This window comes from Trachymyrmex cornetzi, unplaced genomic scaffold (assembly GCF_001594075.2).
Source record: "Trachymyrmex cornetzi isolate Tcor2-1 unplaced genomic scaffold, Tcor1.1 scaffold276, whole genome shotgun sequence".
NCBI classification, from domain to species: domain Eukaryota; kingdom Metazoa; phylum Arthropoda; class Insecta; order Hymenoptera; family Formicidae; genus Trachymyrmex; species Trachymyrmex cornetzi.
The window spans coordinates 142,603-161,549 of NW_017297438.1; the positions used below are offsets into that span (position 1 = coordinate 142,603).

The 18,947-nt window shown below is 39.7% G+C and overlaps 2 protein-coding genes across 2 annotated transcripts; one reads left to right on the forward strand and one right to left on the reverse strand.

The window, feature by feature from the left end:
• The first annotated feature begins 3,972 nt into the window (after nt 1-3,972).
• LOC108762105 (NACHT domain- and WD repeat-containing protein 1) lies at nt 3,973-14,226 on the forward strand. Its single transcript, XM_018508932.1, has 15 exons — nt 3,973-4,798; nt 6,448-6,527; nt 6,614-6,736; nt 7,486-7,628; nt 7,722-7,882; nt 8,600-9,004; nt 9,384-10,141; nt 10,246-10,782; nt 10,869-11,109; nt 11,238-11,896; nt 12,013-12,319; nt 12,423-12,648; nt 12,818-13,530; nt 13,643-13,912; nt 14,022-14,226. Exons 1-15 carry the CDS (start codon nt 4,690-4,692, stop codon nt 14,033-14,035), a joined length of 4,746 nt encoding a protein of 1,581 aa, XP_018364434.1. The 5' UTR covers nt 3,973-4,689; the 3' UTR covers nt 14,036-14,226.
• Nucleotides 14,227-14,280: 54 nt separating this feature from the next.
• On the reverse strand, nt 14,281-16,857 carry LOC108762106 (bifunctional 3'-phosphoadenosine 5'-phosphosulfate synthase). Its single transcript, XM_018508933.1, has 7 exons — nt 16,732-16,857; nt 16,461-16,637; nt 15,747-16,382; nt 15,256-15,690; nt 14,968-15,171; nt 14,555-14,837; nt 14,281-14,412 (listed from the first exon to the last, which is right to left on the reverse strand). The coding sequence occupies exons 1-7, from the start codon at nt 16,780-16,782 to the stop codon at nt 14,303-14,305; spliced, it is 1,896 nt and encodes a 631-aa protein (XP_018364435.1). The 5' UTR covers nt 16,783-16,857; the 3' UTR covers nt 14,281-14,302.
• Nucleotides 16,858-18,947: the final 2,090 nt, after the last annotated feature.

The window sequence follows — 18,947 nt, forward strand, 5'->3', positions numbered from 1 at the left end:
CGGCGTCGGCGCTGGGCGTTCGGCGCTCCGGAGGCGTCGGCCGCTTGACTGTGTTATCAGTAGTGGTGCCGTCGTCCGCGTGAGCAGGTGAAGGCCTTCGTCATAATAACTGCTAGACGACCTGGTAAGCCTTGTTTTGACTGGATCCCCTCCCCTTTTTTCGAGTCCCGCATCGACCGGGCCGACGGCGCGAGATCCGCACCGCGATTTTTCCATCCCTTCTTGGTGTATCCTCCACGGATCGCGACAGCCTCTCTCTCTCTCTCTCCCTCTCGTTGACGGTCGATCGTGGCTGATAAAACGTAGAATGGAATTTTCATCGAGATTCAAATAGAGTAGTCAGTAGTAGGGGAAAATGGAAAGGGAAGAGAAAAATAGACTTTGAATGCGTGACGTCTTGTGTTTAATAAATTCGTATTTCGGGGCATGCTATTGTATTCCCGATTTAACGTGCGTCGCTTGCTGATAAACTCGAAACCGCTCGTTTTATCGGCTGGAGTACATCCGAACGACTTTCTCGTTTACGATCCTGATTGCACAGCAGACGTAAATTAATACAGTGAAAGATGGAGGCAATTACTGTGCATGCGAAGTGGTCCAAATAATAAAGAGACGCAAATGTTCGCAAATTATTGAAAGGCTTAAATATATCATTCGCTTACGCTTTTTACGAACCTTTTATCGAATTCTTTTTGCATTGAATGATTTTTCAGTCGATTTTTCAGAGTTAAAATTAGATGCTTCTTTTAAAAAAAAAAATTAATTACGAATCAGTGGCATTTGCCGAGAAATTCTATACCACGGTTCAAGTATCCAATGTAAAACTTTGTAAACAAATACGCGACAGCTTGAGCGTTGGCGGAAGGTTAATTGGTCAGCTCCGAGTAAGACTATATTTAACAACAATCCTCCAGGAGACGAGTATTATTCTATTTTTATTATCTCATTGTAACCTCCCGCGGACACTTTCCTCTCTATTTTCGTATAACAATATCAATCCCCATGGTCGTTTTCAGTTCAATTAGCACCCCTGTGCAATTCCCGGGTCGCTATCGCTTCATGGGTATTGAAATCTTTTTCCGAAACCCCTCAGAGCATTCTACGTTCCCGTAGGATTCGCGTGTTTCGGTGTCCGGCGAAATAAATGGATTTCTCTCTCGACATGCTGTTTCGCACGGCTGACCTAATGACGACGCGATAATTGTACTCGACATACTCGGCGGCGCGAAGCTTGTTTACCGTGTCCGTCGTATACCCGGAACGGCAAACATTTGCGAACGTATACGCGATTCTCCGCTTTCTCGCTGTACACAACTGGGAGATCCGCGAGGAAATTGTATATAAAAAAAATGCGACGCGATCTTAATTCGGCATTCACTCCTAAATTGCGAGACGTGCATTCCAAGGAGGACAAGTAAGTAAAAAGAACGTCGCATTGACTGAATCAAATGGATAATTTCAATTATGAATTCGGTCAATAATCGCTCAATATATATGATGTGAATTGATTATTTTAATTCTTTGTCTTCCTTGGGATAAACGAAAGCTTTTTTCTTTCTCTTTTCCGCGCTGTTGGAATTCATACCCACACAGCACACTTTATCTAAGGGATGTCTTATTGTGAACGTTCTTAGGAGCGTCTTCCGGACATCTTTAGAATTTCCTTGGAGGTCTATAATACTGTATCACACGCTGCGATCTCTCTTTCTCGCCTCCCAGATAGAACAGAGTCATAATTAAGTCATAATGGGTGCTTTTCATTTAGTGACACAAGTCGACACAATGTCTACCTTACTATCTGAGTGTCAAGAAAGATAGAATGGTGTTGTGTCGACTTGTGTCACTAAATAGAAAGCACCCAGCCTATAACGAACACATCAAGTAAAGAGAAAGTCAAAACGACTTTGTTTTGACGTCATGGAAATCAAACTGATGATTTTTGATTACAAAATTTGACTGTCTATTGATATTCGTAAGAATCAAAATGAAGTCGCATTTTGATTGTTAACATCAATAAATAATAAACATTCAAATTTTGTAACCAAAAATCATTATTTTGATTTTCACGACGTCAAAATAATAAAATCATTTTGACTTTTTCTTTGCTTGATGTTCCTTGGATAAAAGTGAACTTACAAGTGACAAATAAGGAGATTATAATGATAAGAGAGAGATATCTTTGTGATACATGCTATTGTACTAGTATAACTTCCGTGCTCTACTTGAACTAATCATCTCAACGCGTCGAATCCCTGTAATTAATTAATTAACGCTATTAATCTCGACGGATCATCCATCTCTCGATCTCGATGACAATTCCGGGTTCAATTCGGTCGCAACTCGTCAATGTCGGTCCTCGATTCCGACACGCGCCGAATCTACGCCGCGCGCTCTTACTGTGGCACTGTTGCTTCGTGCTCTTATCGCGCAATTGAATTCTATTATACTCGCGTTGATTCTGGAGTATCTCCGATGAGTGCCGACGGCGGTTTGAGATACCGAGCCCGGCCCCGGAAAACAATAGCGACTGGTGGCGACGTTCAGCCACGTGTTGGCTCGGGTCAAAAGTTCACGTCCCCGAGCCCTCGCATAGCGACACGGCACTCGGTGCGTCTCGCATTTCGCGTTTCGAAATATGTTGTATATAAATTTCGGATCCCCGCGTCAACCCACTCCAGGTCGCTGGAGAGCGGAAGAAAAAAGGAAGAGAGAGAGAGAGAGATCGATACGTATCAGTCGAGAGAGATGCCACCTCGAAACACTTGTGCGTAAAAAGCGCGCGCGCGGAAGCACACGCCGGCCGAATTCGCGAGAGAGAGAAAACGCCCGATCGATTCCGGCGGCGACGGGCGACTTTCCTCGCGCGCTCGCCCGCGCGCGAGCGCGGAGGCAAGCCGGGGGCTCTCTTTTTAGCCTCCCCTGCCTTCCTCCATCGTTCTCGAGAGGGGTGGCACGACGCGGCTAGAGAATCTTTCGTAGCTCTCTCTCTCTCTCTTCAATTCCGGCGACGCCGCTAGACCGTAGAGGGGTCTAAATTAACGAGGGGATGACCCGCGATGAGTCTAAATTAATGAAAGGATGACCAAATGAATCCTAAGCGGAACGACAAATCGTGAGACGTGATTAATTAAAAAGTCACTTTTAATGATTATTTTCAACCGTTCTGACGCCATTTTGACACGCTGTCGTAGCTTTTTTTTTCCATTTGGTAAAAGTGACGCAAATACACCCCAAGTCAAGGAAAAGTCAAAATGCTTTTATCTTTCTTAACATTCAATAAGTAGGTAACAAAGGCAAGAACGACATTTGAATCAATTTGTGTCACCAAATGAAAAGCATCCTTCTTATAAGCACATGCACGATATTCCTAGAATGTTGCATGAATAATATTTACCCTTTTTAATATTCATATGACATTCCAGGAATATCGTGTCATATAGTATATGGCTTGTTCCGCTCGAGACGACTCCAGATGAAGTTGGCGTTTTCGTGTTTTTGCAGAGGGTCCTCGTCCGGCGTAAAATGGGAACGTAAGGGCGCGACATAGCAGGGCCTTGAATACTCACCCTCAAGCCCGCCAACCCCACAATATACTTACATTCCCCCCCCCTCGCCGCCGTCATATCCGCCCACCGCGGATTAGTGGGCAACGACCAATGAGCACGCTCGGAACAAGTACAAACTGAGTAAAGGGAGGGAAGGTGATTGAGATCGGTGACAGATCGATCTATGTCACTTTGCGATCGATAGAGAATGACGGAATAGCGGGCATGCGTGGGCACAGCCTAATCGCGACTGACGAATCGATGTAACGCTCGCTGCATTCCGCTGGCGAAGACAATCGTAATTGTTTAGGTAGTTATTGATTCGGAATTAAGACGTAAATATAGATATATAGATATATGTAAGAGATATATATACACACACAGATATATATATGTATGTATATATAAATATATATACATCCATAAAAGTATAGATCAAAAATTAAAGAAATCACAATCTCTATATATTATTTGTTGAGAGCATCGATCATTAATTGTAACGTTATATATATTGATTACTGATCGCCGGATCGATCAAGTATACACATATATATGTATAATATATCGAGCAACACGAGTACCTTGAGCGGGCAATAACCGAAGATCGGAGAGATCAAAAGGGATCCGAAAGTATTCCGTGCCGACTTTGAGATACAGACAACTCTAGTGCGAGCACGTCTGGAGATCCGATCTCGAGAGGTTTTAAAGTCCCGGTATTAGAGGGTCCACGCGAATCCAAGCGCTCGAGAGAGCCGTATGAGATCCCACGTACAACGACGAGAAGGGATCGCTGGATGAGCTTGTAATCCAAACGTCCGAGAAAAGAAAGATTTTATGACTTTAAGGATTATAGAAAATTAAATTTAAAAAAAAAAGAAAAAAATATATGTTATATATATATAATAAATGTGGTAGTGCCCTCAAGAAAAAGAGAGACCCTAAGACAGCGAAGCCGTCTTGGCGATATCAAATGATATAAAACACATTGTGAGGAAAATATTTCCAATTGAAATAAAATGGAATAGTAATATTTCTCAAAAATAGAATGTCCCACGTCATATCATTGAATGTGTAAGGATTCGTTATTGCGATGATCGTTGCCTAACGCCTTTTTCGAACTTGCGAAACATCTTGTCCTGCAAGTATGAATCTCGAAGTAGAATTGATCGCAGGAGTCATCAAAGGCGGCCCACCTCCAGCTCATTTGCCGGCGCCAAGGCTCATCAAGATATTTATCGCTGGCGAGAGGGATGGTAAGTTGAATAAATTTCGAAAGCTCTGCGAATCTCGATTAAGGAGTTGATCACCTTAAGAAGGGAAAGAGGGACATTTAACATTTTTATAATATTTTATAATATCTTACAATATATTTATTTTTTGTCGCAATTCAATTTTTATAAATAAACTTTTTTTATTGTTAATGAACAACATATCACGGAAAAAAGAAAGTAGCTGTCGTAACTAAAAACTGTATGTGGTAATTAAATGGCAGGTGTAAAATGTGGACAGCTAAAATATAGGTATCATAGCTAATGTCTTAGCTGTGATATCTATATTATAGCAGCAATAGCAAACCATTTCGCTGTAGCTTATAAATTTATAGTTACAGCAGCAAATATATTATAACAAACCAAGATTAGCTGCGGCAGAGAAAATTTTTTTTTGTATGTATTATTACATTTGTAAATAACTAATAATACTTAATGTACATCATTACATAAGATCACAACAAAGATTACATCAAGTTACGAGAGATTATATTTTATTTATCAAAATCGTTATACTTCTACTGAATGTATTTTATAAATAATCTGCATTTTTAAATAAAAAATTATAAAATTCTTTACGTTAGTTGAAAAATATATTTTACACTTATTATTTTCGCACTCAAAAGAAGGACAATTCATAATTATGTCTTTAATTTGGAACAAAATTTGGGACGTGTTGTAAAGTGGGACAAGGAGTTAAAATTTGGAACTGTTGTTCATATTAAAAGCTTTAATGAACGAGACGTGCGTTTTGCTAAATATTTGCGATTTATACTCGCGACGGGCTTGATAGAATCTGGAGCAAAATTAAAAGTCAATCAACGACTCTCAGTAATTCAAACAATAAATTAATTATAATCAAGAAGTTTTGAAACGTTGCAGCATTTTAAATATTATGTTGACAGTTTGTAATTAAATTCGCAATTAAAAACTTATTATGATAATTTACGCATCTTTTTTCATGTTTATTCCAGGGAATGGAAAGTTATTTTTTTTAAATAACTCGTTACTAAGTAGAAAAAGTAACGATAAAAGTAACTGTAAAATTCGTTATCGTTACCAAACAAATGTAACTTATTCGTTATCGTTACAGTTATCAAAGAAAAAAACCCGAGCAAAACAACAAGTTATTATGACATAAAAATGATGTCAAAATGACTCCAAAATGATCATTAAAGTCAGTCTTTAATCATTTTCGATTCATTTTTAATGTCATTTTGATGTTATCGTGACTTGTTTGTTCTGCTTGGGAAGTAATGCCGTTACCAGTAAAGTTGACATTAAAAATAAATCGGAAATGTTTGAAACTGACTTTTAATGATCATTTTGGAGTCATTTTGACATCATTTTTATATCGTAATAACTTGTCGTTTTACTCGAGTTGTTTTGCTCGTTGTAACGAGAAGTTACTTCCATTCCCTGGCTTATTCCCTCCTTGACTATAATTAATTCATTATCTAGGGAATAGCATATATTTTTGTTATATTCGACGTATTAAGCCAAATCCAATCTCGGTAATGTCACGTGCATGTGAGGCAACATGTAGGCGTAGAGAGATCACGCAGAGATAGATAGAGATAGAGAGTTTCTATTAACGCGAAATTGAATTTACAATTCGGCAATTTTCCGGCTAGACTTCCCGGAGGAGCGCAAACAGCTGTTGGAGGTGGTCGGTCCGGAGTTGCAATCAATTTACGATGATATGGGAATCGAGGTCAGTGCAGAGCAATTTCAATTACTTTGACGTTCAAATCCGCTCGTCAAAATTATTCGCGAAAGTATACGCTTCGCCCTGCATAGGTACTCCTGGTGGATATGCAATATGGAGCCGGTGATGACCCGGACGTCGATCCGCATCTGGCGGAATACTTCCTGGAGGAGATAAGTGCGTCCCACCGTCATTCCAGAGGATGTTTTCTCCTGGTAAGGAATGTACAGCGTTGTCTCGGCAAATATTGATCGGCACCACATTTTTCTTCCATTGCCGCGTAGAATTAAGTAATTGTACAGTTTGGTATACGTATAGCTTAATAGTTAATACCGTAAAGCCTTCTAACGAGAGTAGGTTTCTATTGTCACGATTATATCGTCGTATTACGTGCTTTATTTTACGCGTATTTTACTCTCGCTATTCTCGTTGCATCGCTCTTTACTTTATCTCCTTCTACACACAGAAAAATATCATTCTGTTGCTAAGAAAATTAATTATCTTTCTTTCTAAATCAATAATTTACTTTCTTTCCTTTAAGTTATCTTTAACAAAGAATATTTTCAATTAAAATATATCTACTTATTAAAAAGTTTACATACGCTCATTATTATATATCTAAAACGAGAATTTATTTTCTTTTAAAGAATATTATAAAATTGATCGAAGAAACGACTTTATATAATAAGTAACTCAAATTTGTTTTAATTTAATAATCTTGATTAAACTTATTAGAATTAGTATTAAACTTACTAGAATTCAGAATATAATTTAAATAAATTTAATGCTTGTGTGTGATGAACTTGTGATAAATTTGCGGATATGAACTTTTGAAATATTTGGAACAAGTAATTATTACTTGCGTACATTGTATATTTTTCTGTGTGTGTACATACACACACTTCCAGTATACTGCTTGAGATGCAGAAGAGTGACTCGTTTCTCCATTTGTTATCCTTTTCAGCTGTTGACGGGAACAAATTACACCGTAGGGTGGGTGCCAACGGAATTGAAAGAGGCTACCTACCGAACGCTTCTCGCGCACTGCGCTCTTCTTAAAGATCATTACGAGCACAATGGGCACTCTTATGCTTTGAATGCAAATAGGTAACGCCGATGTCTAGAATTTCTCCTAATTTCCTCTTTCCTCACCCTCTGTCCGTTTCTTTTTGGGAATCATCATAAGTTACATGTAAACAGCGTGCAAACTGTTCAACGAGAATGGCAAAAGGATCGAGAGCCAAAGTTGCGCCAGGCATTAAAGACTGCTGTGGAACGGGCGATTGTGGAGCATCCGGAGAACCAGGAGTTGAAATACATCTTAAAGAGCACGGCGGAACGACAACTGGAGCACGGCCTAAGTAAGTAGCAAAGTTTTGCCGATACATATGATCTGTCGTCTGAGCCGCTGGTATTCTCTGACATATCATTCCCTGTATATGAGCACGTCATGTTTTTACAAGATCGTAAATAAATGACCGAATACGTCGATCGCCACTCTGCCACTGTCAATATTTGATCAGCTCTCGTGCGATGGCACGCCGATGGCACACGTCGTATTTCACGACTAAAATTGTGGACTTATCGGAGCTTTCTCTTCCAAAAATAGGAGAACCTGACCTTCTAGGTCAAGTATCGCCGTGTACCGTTTAAATTATTCTCTCGTGAAACGTGCAACGACTGTTCGTGAAGGAGAGTCGCATACTCATTGCGTTTCATATTATATATTATAAGAGGCTTTTACATAGAGGCTGGAAATTGAACCCCTTTGTACCACGTTTCGTGCGCTAATTCGTTTTCCAGCCTGAAAATTTAATTGGTGCTCGAGTTATTTTTAGTCGCTCCCGCTGGCTAGGATTTATCATAAATTTATAAATGTACGCGCGCGCGCGCATCGCAATTAAAATCTCGGAATGAAAAATATTATTTGTCTTTGATTTTCTCAGATGTAATAAAAGCGTTTTAAAACGAGCTTCAAAGACCATTTCATTACTATGCAGAGACGTAATGCAGCGAGGTACATGTAAGAAGCAGTAATAATTCATCCGATGGTATAATCGTTGGAACGTTCTTATCAGATCTAGACCAGCAGGGCTTGGGGATAATGGCTGTGATTCGCGAATGGACGAGTGACGATGCGCCAAGGTGCACGGCTACCGCTGAGGGGCTCAAGAATCGCATCCAGACTACCTTGCCCCAGGAAAACGTCCTGCGTTTTGACGTCGAGTACCGTAACGGCGGTATCGATTCCGACTGCGAAGCTCACGATGAATATCTTGCGAAATTTCGGGAACTGATATTGGATAGGGGTCAGCAGCTGGTGAACGCGTCTGTCGAAGCTGACCCGGAAATTAAAAGTCGCAAGAAAATGGTTCAGGAGGTCTACGCTGAGAGTATGGCGCATTTTGCTCTTCTTCGAGAATTGCCGTTGGCCGACGAGGGCGACGAAGCCGTGGAGCGAGTCAAACGACTTATCCTTGCAGGTATTCTTTTTTTACAGGATACAACAGCGTAAACATATGTAAACATATTATACAATTAAAATCGTATATAAATTTATCAAAGATAGTAACGCGTTTTGATTGTAAATATCGCGTATATTGAAGCAATCGTTCTTGACAATCACGTGTATGTACATACGTGTAAATTTTAAGACAATAACTGCATTCAGCAGATTTGCAACTGTTATAACATTTTTTTAATATAATTGGTGTTGCTCTTAATTTCTTATTGGATCTAAATGTATAAACCAATCATATTAAAGAATTATGTAACAGTTGTAAAGCTGCTTTTTCTGCTGAACGCCAATACAATTTAGCTACAGTATAAGTATGATTGAAATATAACATGGTTAATCTCTAGGCAAGGAGCATAAGCACGGACCGATTCTAATTTATGGGCCCAAATCCTCTGGGAAATCCTCTATCCTTGCACGCGTCTATCAGGATTCACCTGACTGGCTTTCGACGTCGACGCTTCGCGTCGTCCGACTATGTACCTCGACACCTCGATCCGCCTACAGCCTGGAGCTCCTCCGCATCCTCTGCCAGCACGTCGGCTTTCTTTGCGGAGATAACGACGGTAATTTACCGCGCGACGCCTCCTTCGACCCACTCTACCTCAACAATTGGTTCAGTCTCATCATACGCCGCTTAGAGGAACATCCCCTTCCGGACCAATTAATTATTCTCCTCGACGATCTTCATCGCTTTCATCCGCTCGAGTGCGATATCGTCGCTGCCTTGTCCTGGTTACCGCTCACTCTTCCTCCGGGTGTTCACTTTGTTGTCACTTCCGCGCTTCCGCCCGAGGGAATGCGCCTCACACCGCTTCAAAAGGATCGTCTACGTAGCCCCGATATTCTCGTTGATCTATCCGGGCGTGTGTGCGCGACACCGGGCGTCGACGCGGTTCTCCAACGCTTGGAGGACCTCGTCGGACTCGATGCAGCTAATCGGATTGCCTCGATTCTCGCTTGCACCGAGTATGGCTTGTCGGAGACAGAAATACTGGAATTAATTATGCCTACTGGAGGAGAAGGACCTTTGCTCTTGAAGGAGAGTCAATTTAATTTTGCAACCTGGTGCTTGATCAGGAGGACTTTCGCACCGTGGCTGAAAGTAAGAATATTAGATTCAACGTGTGAATAGCTTGTTTAAGACAGTTTTAAATCACGGTTATATACTATATTATTAAATTTTTATTTTACTAAATATTATTTTAGGTACGAGTGATGAGCGGTCGATTAATGTTTTCCTGGCGTGGCCAATGTCGCGAAGCCGCTCTCAGAAAGTATCTCTCCAATCAAGACGTTTCTCGCGGTTACCACGCGGAATTGGCCAGTCTCTTCTTTTCCGAAGAAGCCGATGATAATTCCGACAAATCGCCGGAGAATCCATCTTCTTCGCCTCCTATCAAGGAAACACCGTTTCAAAGTGCGCCGCAAACACAAATTGTCACATACACACTTCGACACGTTGAAGAAGCATGGCTACATCTTCTGCGCGCTTCTGACGTCGACAAGTTGAAGAAACTCGCCGTTTGCGCGTTCGATTTTCTTCTTGCGAGTGCTCAGATGATCTCCGTGAGCTATCTACGATGTGTCCTCGAACATGCCAGACGATATCTCCTTGAACGCGATTTGGAACTCGTGTATTACGCTGTGAGAAAATCCAGCGATGTTCTTACCAGAGATCCACTTCAGCTCGCTGCGCAGCTTATCTGTTGGTTAAGGCCGGTTGCCGAGGACGGAGGTGACCTCGTAAGTTCTTTTTATTTTTTATTCTCTAATAAGAACTTGTATCACTATTAACTCGTAAATAAAAAATGACTCATTCTCTTCATCAGGTCAGCAGAATGGTCATGGCGGCAATGGCTTGGTGCGACGGTTACACCGCACCTTTACTCGTGCCCTTGAATGGATGGCTACAACCGCCTCTGCCACTGCAGATCCGAGCGATTACTTGTCCTCAGGGAGTTAAGTTAATCGAAGCGGCACCATCTGGTCAGCATGTAGTCGTTGTGCCACCGCAGGGAGATGCTCAATTATGGCATGTGATGTCCAGTCAGCTCGTTCATACATTCAAAGGTAACGAGAAAAGTATTTAGCGCGAATTTATACAGATTATTGGCAATATAATTTTTTCTTTATCGAAAGTTTTCCAAATATGTTTTGAAATATGTAATGATTAATGAATTTCTTTTTGTTCATACCAGGACACTCCAGTCCAATTTCATGTTTAGCCGTTACTCATCAATCGCAGTATCTGCTAACCGGTTCTGAAGACACTTCTATTATCGTTTGGGACATGAAGGATCTTGTAATGAAACGTCGGATCTGCGAGCATATCGCACCGGTTCTCACTTTAACTCCAGCACTCAACAACTCTGTTATCGTGAGCGGTGGCGAGGATTCCAGAATTATTGCTACGAGCTTGCTCACTGGCGAAGTCCTGATGAAGGTTGATCATCACCGAGGTCCTGTCACCACTATTCGAGTCGATTCCGCTGGAGAAGTCTTGGTTTCTGGTTCAGTCGACGGAACTGTGTGTCTTTGGTCTTTGGAAAGCTTTAGTCTTCTCAACAGTATTACTCTTCCTTCTCCAGTGATCATGCTAGACGTGTCTGCAGATTCAGTTTTTCTTCTAGCCGCTTGCGAAGATCAGAAGCTCTATCTAAGATCCTTGGCAACCGGCACGGAAATTCATACACTTAGAGGACATCAAGGACCAGTTAAGAGTCTCTGTCTGGCAAAAGATTGTAGAAGAGCTATCGCTGGCGGTGTCGAAGGCAGAGTATCCGTATTTGATATGCATAGTGGAAAGTTGATCAGGACTTTGCCTGCTAATCCATCAGCAACAGTTACTTCAGTCAAGGTAATTAAATGCAAAATCATAGTACATTATTTTTCTCATTTATTTTAATTGAATACGTTTTCACATGTCTGTTTAAATCATATACTATTATATTTCTCCACTTTTATCTTTTGCAGGTAACTGAGAAAGATGATTTTCTAATAACTGGTGGAGGAGGTCGCGTGACATATTGGAGCTTTCGCGGTGAAGAACCACCACCAAAACCGCAAAAACCTGGAAAACAGGATACCTTACAACCCCATACCGCACCGATATCCTGCTTGGATATCTCCAGGGATGGCGCTATGGCGGTTACTGGTGGTGTCGATTCTTTAGTCAATTTATGGCAGCTCAACACTCACGAATTGTTATCCACCCTAGAAGGACATATCGCTAGCATTACTTGTATCGCATTTTCCGCATCAGAACTCTTTGTCGCATCTGGTATAGACTTTTATAAAATTATTTTTCTTTGCCAATTAATGCCTTTTTGCTATTAACGTATCTGAGTTAAGTGGAGATATAAAAATATGCGTAAATTCTTTAGGATCCGAAGATAAGACGGTACGTGTATGGGGTTTAACTCTAGGACTTGTCGTGGCTACGTTCAGGCATCAGGCACCAGTAACTGCTATTACTGCTATGCTAGATGGAAGAAGAGTGGTCAGTTCAGACCGTGCTGGCTCTATCAGAGTCTGGGCAGCAGATACCGGTACATTGATTCAGTCTGTTTGTGGACCTGGAAGATGTTTCGCTGTTGCATCCGACATGAGGTAAGAAAACTAGATCTGTATATAAATTTCTCTATGCACACACAACAAACACAAACAAAACAAAATATTCTTCTGCTCATACTCCTTGCGTTTTTATCTTTAAACTTTGACCGCTATTTTAAGACTCATTAGACTCACATCTCTTAGCTGAACCATTTCATCATTCTAGATACGCGGTTTGCGGATCTGGTGACAATCAGGTGCGCATAATCAGTCTGGGCGCTGGTCCCGAGGAGAAGCATCAGGTGTCGCACTCACAGGATATCACATGTCTGGTAGCAACGCCGGATTCTCAGTACCTGATCACTGGTTCCCGCGATATGAGTCTGAAAGTGTGGCAACTGGCCGGCGGTAAACTCTCCCAGGTGTTGGTCGGTCATACCGATCATGTGACTTGCGTAGCAGTCGCGGTGCTCGACAAGTCTATAGTGGTATCCGGCTCCAGGGACGCCAATTTGATCGTTTGGGATATCAATACTGGTGCCGATTTGCACACTCTTGTGGGTCATTTGGGTTACGTGACCTGCGTGCGTCTCTCCGGCGACGGTATTTTGGCCGTTTCAGGAAGTGAGGACAAGAGCCTCATCGTTTGGGATACTAAAAAGGGCACCCCCCTCAGTTCCATTATGCTACACGTACCGGTTTTAGGAGTCGAAATGTCTACCGATTGCTCCAGGATGGCAGTACATTTACTGGAGCATAAATGCATGCCTATTTTATGTCTGCATAATACTCCCGCGCAATACGTGAAATTGCCGCCATACGTGGCCCCGCGAGACTTGAGACCACCAGGACCGAAACGACCCGCCAAAAGGTTACTGAAGAAAGAGGTGTCTTTAGATACTTACACCTGGCAGCGGAAGTATGGGCATCTTACATCAGGTTATCATTTTTATATATTTCTAATACCATTTAGAGATTGTTATCGATCCCTTAAACATATTCATGCAAAAATAAGGATTTAGCTTGATCTTCTTTGCATTTATCTTCATAGGTATCATAGTTTCAAGTATAGAGGAACGATTGAAACGTCGCTTTAGCGTGAGCGCGTCAATGGAAGAGATCAGCCAAGCAGGTTTAGCCGGTTCTCAATCTGGCCTAGGTCCTGAACAGGCCGCTTTAGCGCAATCTCAACATTTTGATCAACTAGAGGCACTTTGGAACAAACAGTCACCGCCGCCAAGACCACGTGGCCTAATCCGGACGTTAACGAAACAAAGTTCGCTTCAAGCTACCCGAATATCCGATTCTGAAGAAGAAGAAGGTAAAACTTATTATCTAGTTTGCTTAAGCTAGATTTTTTATATTTTTTATGATAAGTCGTATAAAGATAAAGTTAAGTTATGTATAGTGAAATATTTATTATTTTGCAGATATACCGGATTAAATGACAAAATATTTTCTATCGACAACCTTCGGTTGATTGTCGAATATATTTAAGTTACAAAATGTCCTTCCGTGTCATTCGATGCAATAAATAAAGATATACCAGAGGTAATAGACTAGAACAAGATGTACGATTTGTTCCATTATTTTTGCATTCAATAGTTTACCTCTATTTTATTTTATTATCTGCCCATTATATTAATTCAATATTTTATACAATATTAACATCAGTTATAAGTTATATCATAAGTTATATCATAAATATTATTTATTGATTCGCTTCTTGACTATGTGCAGTTTGGTAATATTTTGCGATAATTCTCCATGCTTTCGGTGCCATAAAATCTTCAGGAGGATCTTCACCATTTTTTGCCAAATCTAATGTAAAAAGAAACACAAAAAATAAAAATATCTTTATAAATCTTGTGGAGATATACATGTGTATGTAGCCACAAATGAAAATAATATAAAATTATATAAACCAATAAATAACAAAAATTATGATAGAATAAAAACTTACTGCGCATTTTGGTACCGGAAATAAAAATGAAATCTTGCTGTCGTTCAGCTTCGAAGAAAGACATTTTTTTCGCTTTGGTGTCGTAAGCAGCTACTCTAAAAGGAATAATTTCGAGATTTTGCAAACCTGGCGCCATTGAAAGGATGCGTGCACCATGAGCAGCATCGTAAAGATTGCCGTCTGATGTGGCGGATTTATCAGGATGAGGAATACCAGCAGGATCTCGTCCGACAATGTAGAAATTTGCTCCTGCGATCATACGAGCTTTGGCATGCCATTGCACCTAAAAAAATGTAAATCATGATAAAATGGCTAAACATTTATTTTAAATTGACCATTAACGGTCTTTACATATTTTACATTATATTGTATTGCACATTATATATTGTTATATTAGGAAGAAATTTACTGACCTCTGTGGGACCGGCATAACACATAGGGCTAGGAAAAATAGCGAGAATAGTATCCTTATGCAAGACGTTTTCTTCGAGGATAGCCTGGTGTTGCCGTATCCTGACCGGTAGGGGAACATCGTCGTCTTTAGTCCACCCGCCTAAAGGATGAAGGAGAAGAACTGGTTTCTTGAAGCCGTATTCTTCGAGACGTCGCCTGGTATCCTGAGATACAACGAGATACAATAGCAATAACGAACGCGTATTGCCGTTTGCAAAGTTTTGTTATTTCGTAACGTAAGTATCAACCTGCATAAGCAACGCGTGTCCGTTGTGTATCGGATTTCGTAATTGGAAGGCAAAAACCGCATCGGCGCCAATCTCTCGACACTTAGTCCTGATCTCGTTAGGCGTCAGCCTGTAATGATCCAGCCCGTCATTCCATCTAATTCTTTCGAGTACTTCCAAATCCCCGCCGACCAACCAGTCACCAGAGTCTTGGATCAATCTGATATAAGGATGCCTGGGATTATTTGTGCCGAATTGGCGGCAGCAACGTTCTTCCTTGCGGTGGAAATAAAATTCCGGATTGTGTAAGACGGCAAGATCCTTATCCTGATATCTAAGTACAAGCGCGGTCGCATCGAAACAGCGCTCTTTGTCGGAAGTACTCACGGCAAGAACGATAGGAATCGATTGGTTGATCGAAACGCCGTTTTCGTATAGACAGTTAAAATGCTGCACCTATTAAAAACAACAATATTTTTACGTTTGACACATGGAATTAAACTTAAACTTACTTGAAGATACTCGTTTTCCCTCATAAATCCTTTTAAAGGCGCCGCCCATCCTTCAGCGAGAACTTGTAACCATTGCACATCTAATTCTCCGATTTCCACAATAGGAAGAGCCTTCATTTCTTTCCGGATATCATCCAATCTATCCTCTTTCACGAATAATTCCAGACAGGGTTGCTTAAGTTCGCACATCTTTGGTATAATTTGTTTGCTTTGGAGAAAGTTGATGACGATATCGGTGGATTGTTGAACGGTCGTGTTCTCCGTGTTGACGGTGAGATCGGGTTCGGTGGGTACATCATAATTTTGATCGATACCGGTGAAACCTTTAATGATACCCTGACGTGCTTTCTTATAGAGGCCTTTGACGTCACGGGTCTCGCAGACCTGGAGGGATGCGTCGATGAATATTTCGAAGAAGGGCAGATTGGCGTTCTCGTGAATTTGGCGTGCCATTTCTCTGTCCATCGCGAACGGCGAGACGAAGCTGCAGAGGGCAATGATTCCGGCGTCTGCGAAGAGCCTCGCGACCTCAGCAACGCGACGCACATTCTCCTCGCGATCCTCTTTGCTGAAGCCGAGATTACGATTCAAACCGGTGCGCAAGTTGTCACCATCCAAGCTGTACGCGGGAATTCCCTGCTCCAGAAATAACATCGAATAAAATACCGTGAAAGTGGAGCAACAAGTTATAAGCGATTACGCTGTAACGCGTACCTGAGAAACGAGATATTCCTCAAGTTGAAAAGAGATGGAAGTCTTTCCGGCACCAGAAAGTCCCGTCATCCAAATTGTACATCCACGAAATCCTCGAACGGAGCCGATCGCTTGTCCTCGTTTCGTTCTAGACACATGATGCGCTTGAGACAATACGTTGGTCGCTATCGCCTGCGCCTGCGATGGGAAATATATTTTTTATCAGCGTTCTCATCGACTTTATACTCCACAGATACTTTCTTCTATATGCATTAATTTTATTATATCTCACTTCTTTCGGAGAATTCGAAATCTCCAGTATCCATCGTTCAAAGATTCCCATTTTTCTAAAAACTCTTTTTGTTTCTGTATTTATTTAATAGTTACGTGCTTAATAATTATGTAATAATTTGTAATGTAACGACTATTTTTAATTTATTATTTTTGTATAACTATCGTTAATGGATTATCGGGAGACACAATATACATCTGAATCCCACGACAGACGATAGAAAACTGAAAACTGTTCTCGGTGTACGAAACGTATGATGCTGTTAGAAGCGAGAAAGTTTGAAGAAAGTCACTTTCATCGGTATTCCGGGGATCAACAAGTCCAGGAATACTTTTAAAAGGTTGCTGTCGTGCAAATGCGCACAACTGCATTATATTCTATATACATTATATATTAAAAATGGAAAGGTTTGAAGCCACTCAAGTCGGACACCAGTTAATATTGTGTATGAAATCTTTAATGTGGTATGCCATACGTTTCGATCCGTGAATTGGATCCTTATCGATAGCTTTTAATCGTTATAAATCTATCATGATAATCATTATAGATTTATAACGATTAAAAGCTATTGATAAGACTCCAATCCACGGATCGAAACGTATGGCATACCACATTAAAGATTTTATACACAATATTAACTGGTGTCCGACTTGAGTGGCTTCAAACCTTTCCATTTTTATTCATCCGAGTCAATTAATTGAGGGTTTCTTATTCTTATATATTAAATTTATTAAATATAATTTTTGCGTATTTCAAATTAATCTAGCTCAGATTATCTCAAATAATTTTACTTTATCTTATCACAAAAGTAAATTAAATAGAGTTATCGTTTTTGTTATAGTAAACTTCGTAATAGTACACGTGAAGGAATGTAATTCATAAGCTAGCCAAGCATTGTTTACAATAAAAAAATAAATAAGAAAAATGATATATATAAAATTTTTTATAAGAGACAGTATTTTTGACAGCGGATCAGATTCGCAAGTTTATCAAGTATGCTGCGATTGATCTGTCTATTATTATTTCGATTTGCTTTAGTATTTAATTGTTTATATAATTTCTGCTGAATTTTTATTTTACTTCGATAGCAAATCTTTTTTATTACTAAGAGATCCATACAGCACTGAAAGATTGCAGAAATATTGCAATATTGTATGGTGGTTGCGAAACGTTGCTGAATCATTGCTGCAAGATTCCAACAATGTTAAGATGTCCGCTTTTTGTTATATTGCAACGAAACGTTCCAGCAATATTGTAATGTAATTTATTTGGATAACTTTTTTACGAAGACTCTAAAATGAAAACTATTTTCTGTACATTTATCTCACTAATATTAATTTTTCTACAAATCGCATTTCTAATAATATGTGCTTTCCAAAAGCAATTTTTTATAATAAAACTTTAATATTTTTTAAAAATATTCCAATAAATGCAATATTAATTCTGAAGAATATATTTATTCACAAGGATAATTAAAGCATGTATGTGTGTACCCCGAACAAATATTATCCACATTAGCATAATAATACAGATACTTGGTAAGTTAATCATGGATTTAATTAATCGCAGTGATTCTTTTTAATTCGAAGTCACTCCGAGTCAATTGAAATCGATTAAAAAATAACGGTATGAATCAATAAAATTCAGGCGCTGGTTTATTCCTACGTTTACATCATCGATCACATAATTAATATTTCGATAAATCGTTTTCAGCATCTTAATTGCTTATCGTCTTATCCGATAACGATGTGTTGGTTGTATCCAAACTTGATATTATACAATCTTTTGATTTCACTTTTAAAATAAATATAAAACTTAGCTAATGAAATAGCCGTCAAATAATAGATTAATATAAATTTTTTATTTAAATATAAAAATGGATTATATAAATTATTATATCATAAAACGGCTGTTAAATTAAAAGACTGTACTACATAAATATTGTACAAAATTATATTTTTATATTATTATTATTGTAACAATTATAGAATTATTGCAGTTTTGCAATGTTTCTGGAATATTACATGCATATTACAGGCATATTACTAACATTTTGCAGGCATATTGTTAATTTATATTGCTGTAATATCTCTGCAATATATTACATTGCAATTTGCAATATTGCGACATTGCAACAATATTGCTTCAATCTTCTGTGCTGTATGGGGAATAACAACTGCATGTATATTAATTAAAGAGATTTAAATGTCAAACTT

What these genes read in the sequence shown, in the direction of transcription:
- LOC108762105 (XM_018508932.1), top strand. Translation starts at nt 4,690, where the DNA reads ATGAATCTCGAAGTAGAATTGATCGCAGGAGTCATCAAAGGCGGCCCA. An exon ending in CTTTCGCACCGTGGCTGAAA is followed by an intron (nt 10,142 to 10,245) that starts GTAAGAATATTA and finishes ATATTATTTTAG; the next exon opens with GTACGAGTGATGAGCGGTCG. An exon ending in AGAACTCTTTGTCGCATCTG is followed by an intron (nt 12,320 to 12,422) that starts GTATAGACTTTT and finishes TAAATTCTTTAG; the next exon opens with GATCCGAAGATAAGACGGTA.
- LOC108762106 (XM_018508933.1), bottom strand. Translation starts at nt 16,782, where the DNA reads ATGGGAATCTTTGAACGATGGATACTGGAGATTTCGAATTCTCCGAAA. An exon ending in GGGAAAACGAGTATCTTCAA is followed by an intron (nt 15,691 to 15,746) that starts GTAAGTTTAAGT and finishes TGTTTTTAATAG; the next exon opens with GTGCAGCATTTTAACTGTCT. An exon ending in GTTATGCCGGTCCCACAGAG is followed by an intron (nt 14,838 to 14,967) that starts GTCAGTAAATTT and finishes ACATTTTTTTAG; the next exon opens with GTGCAATGGCATGCCAAAGC.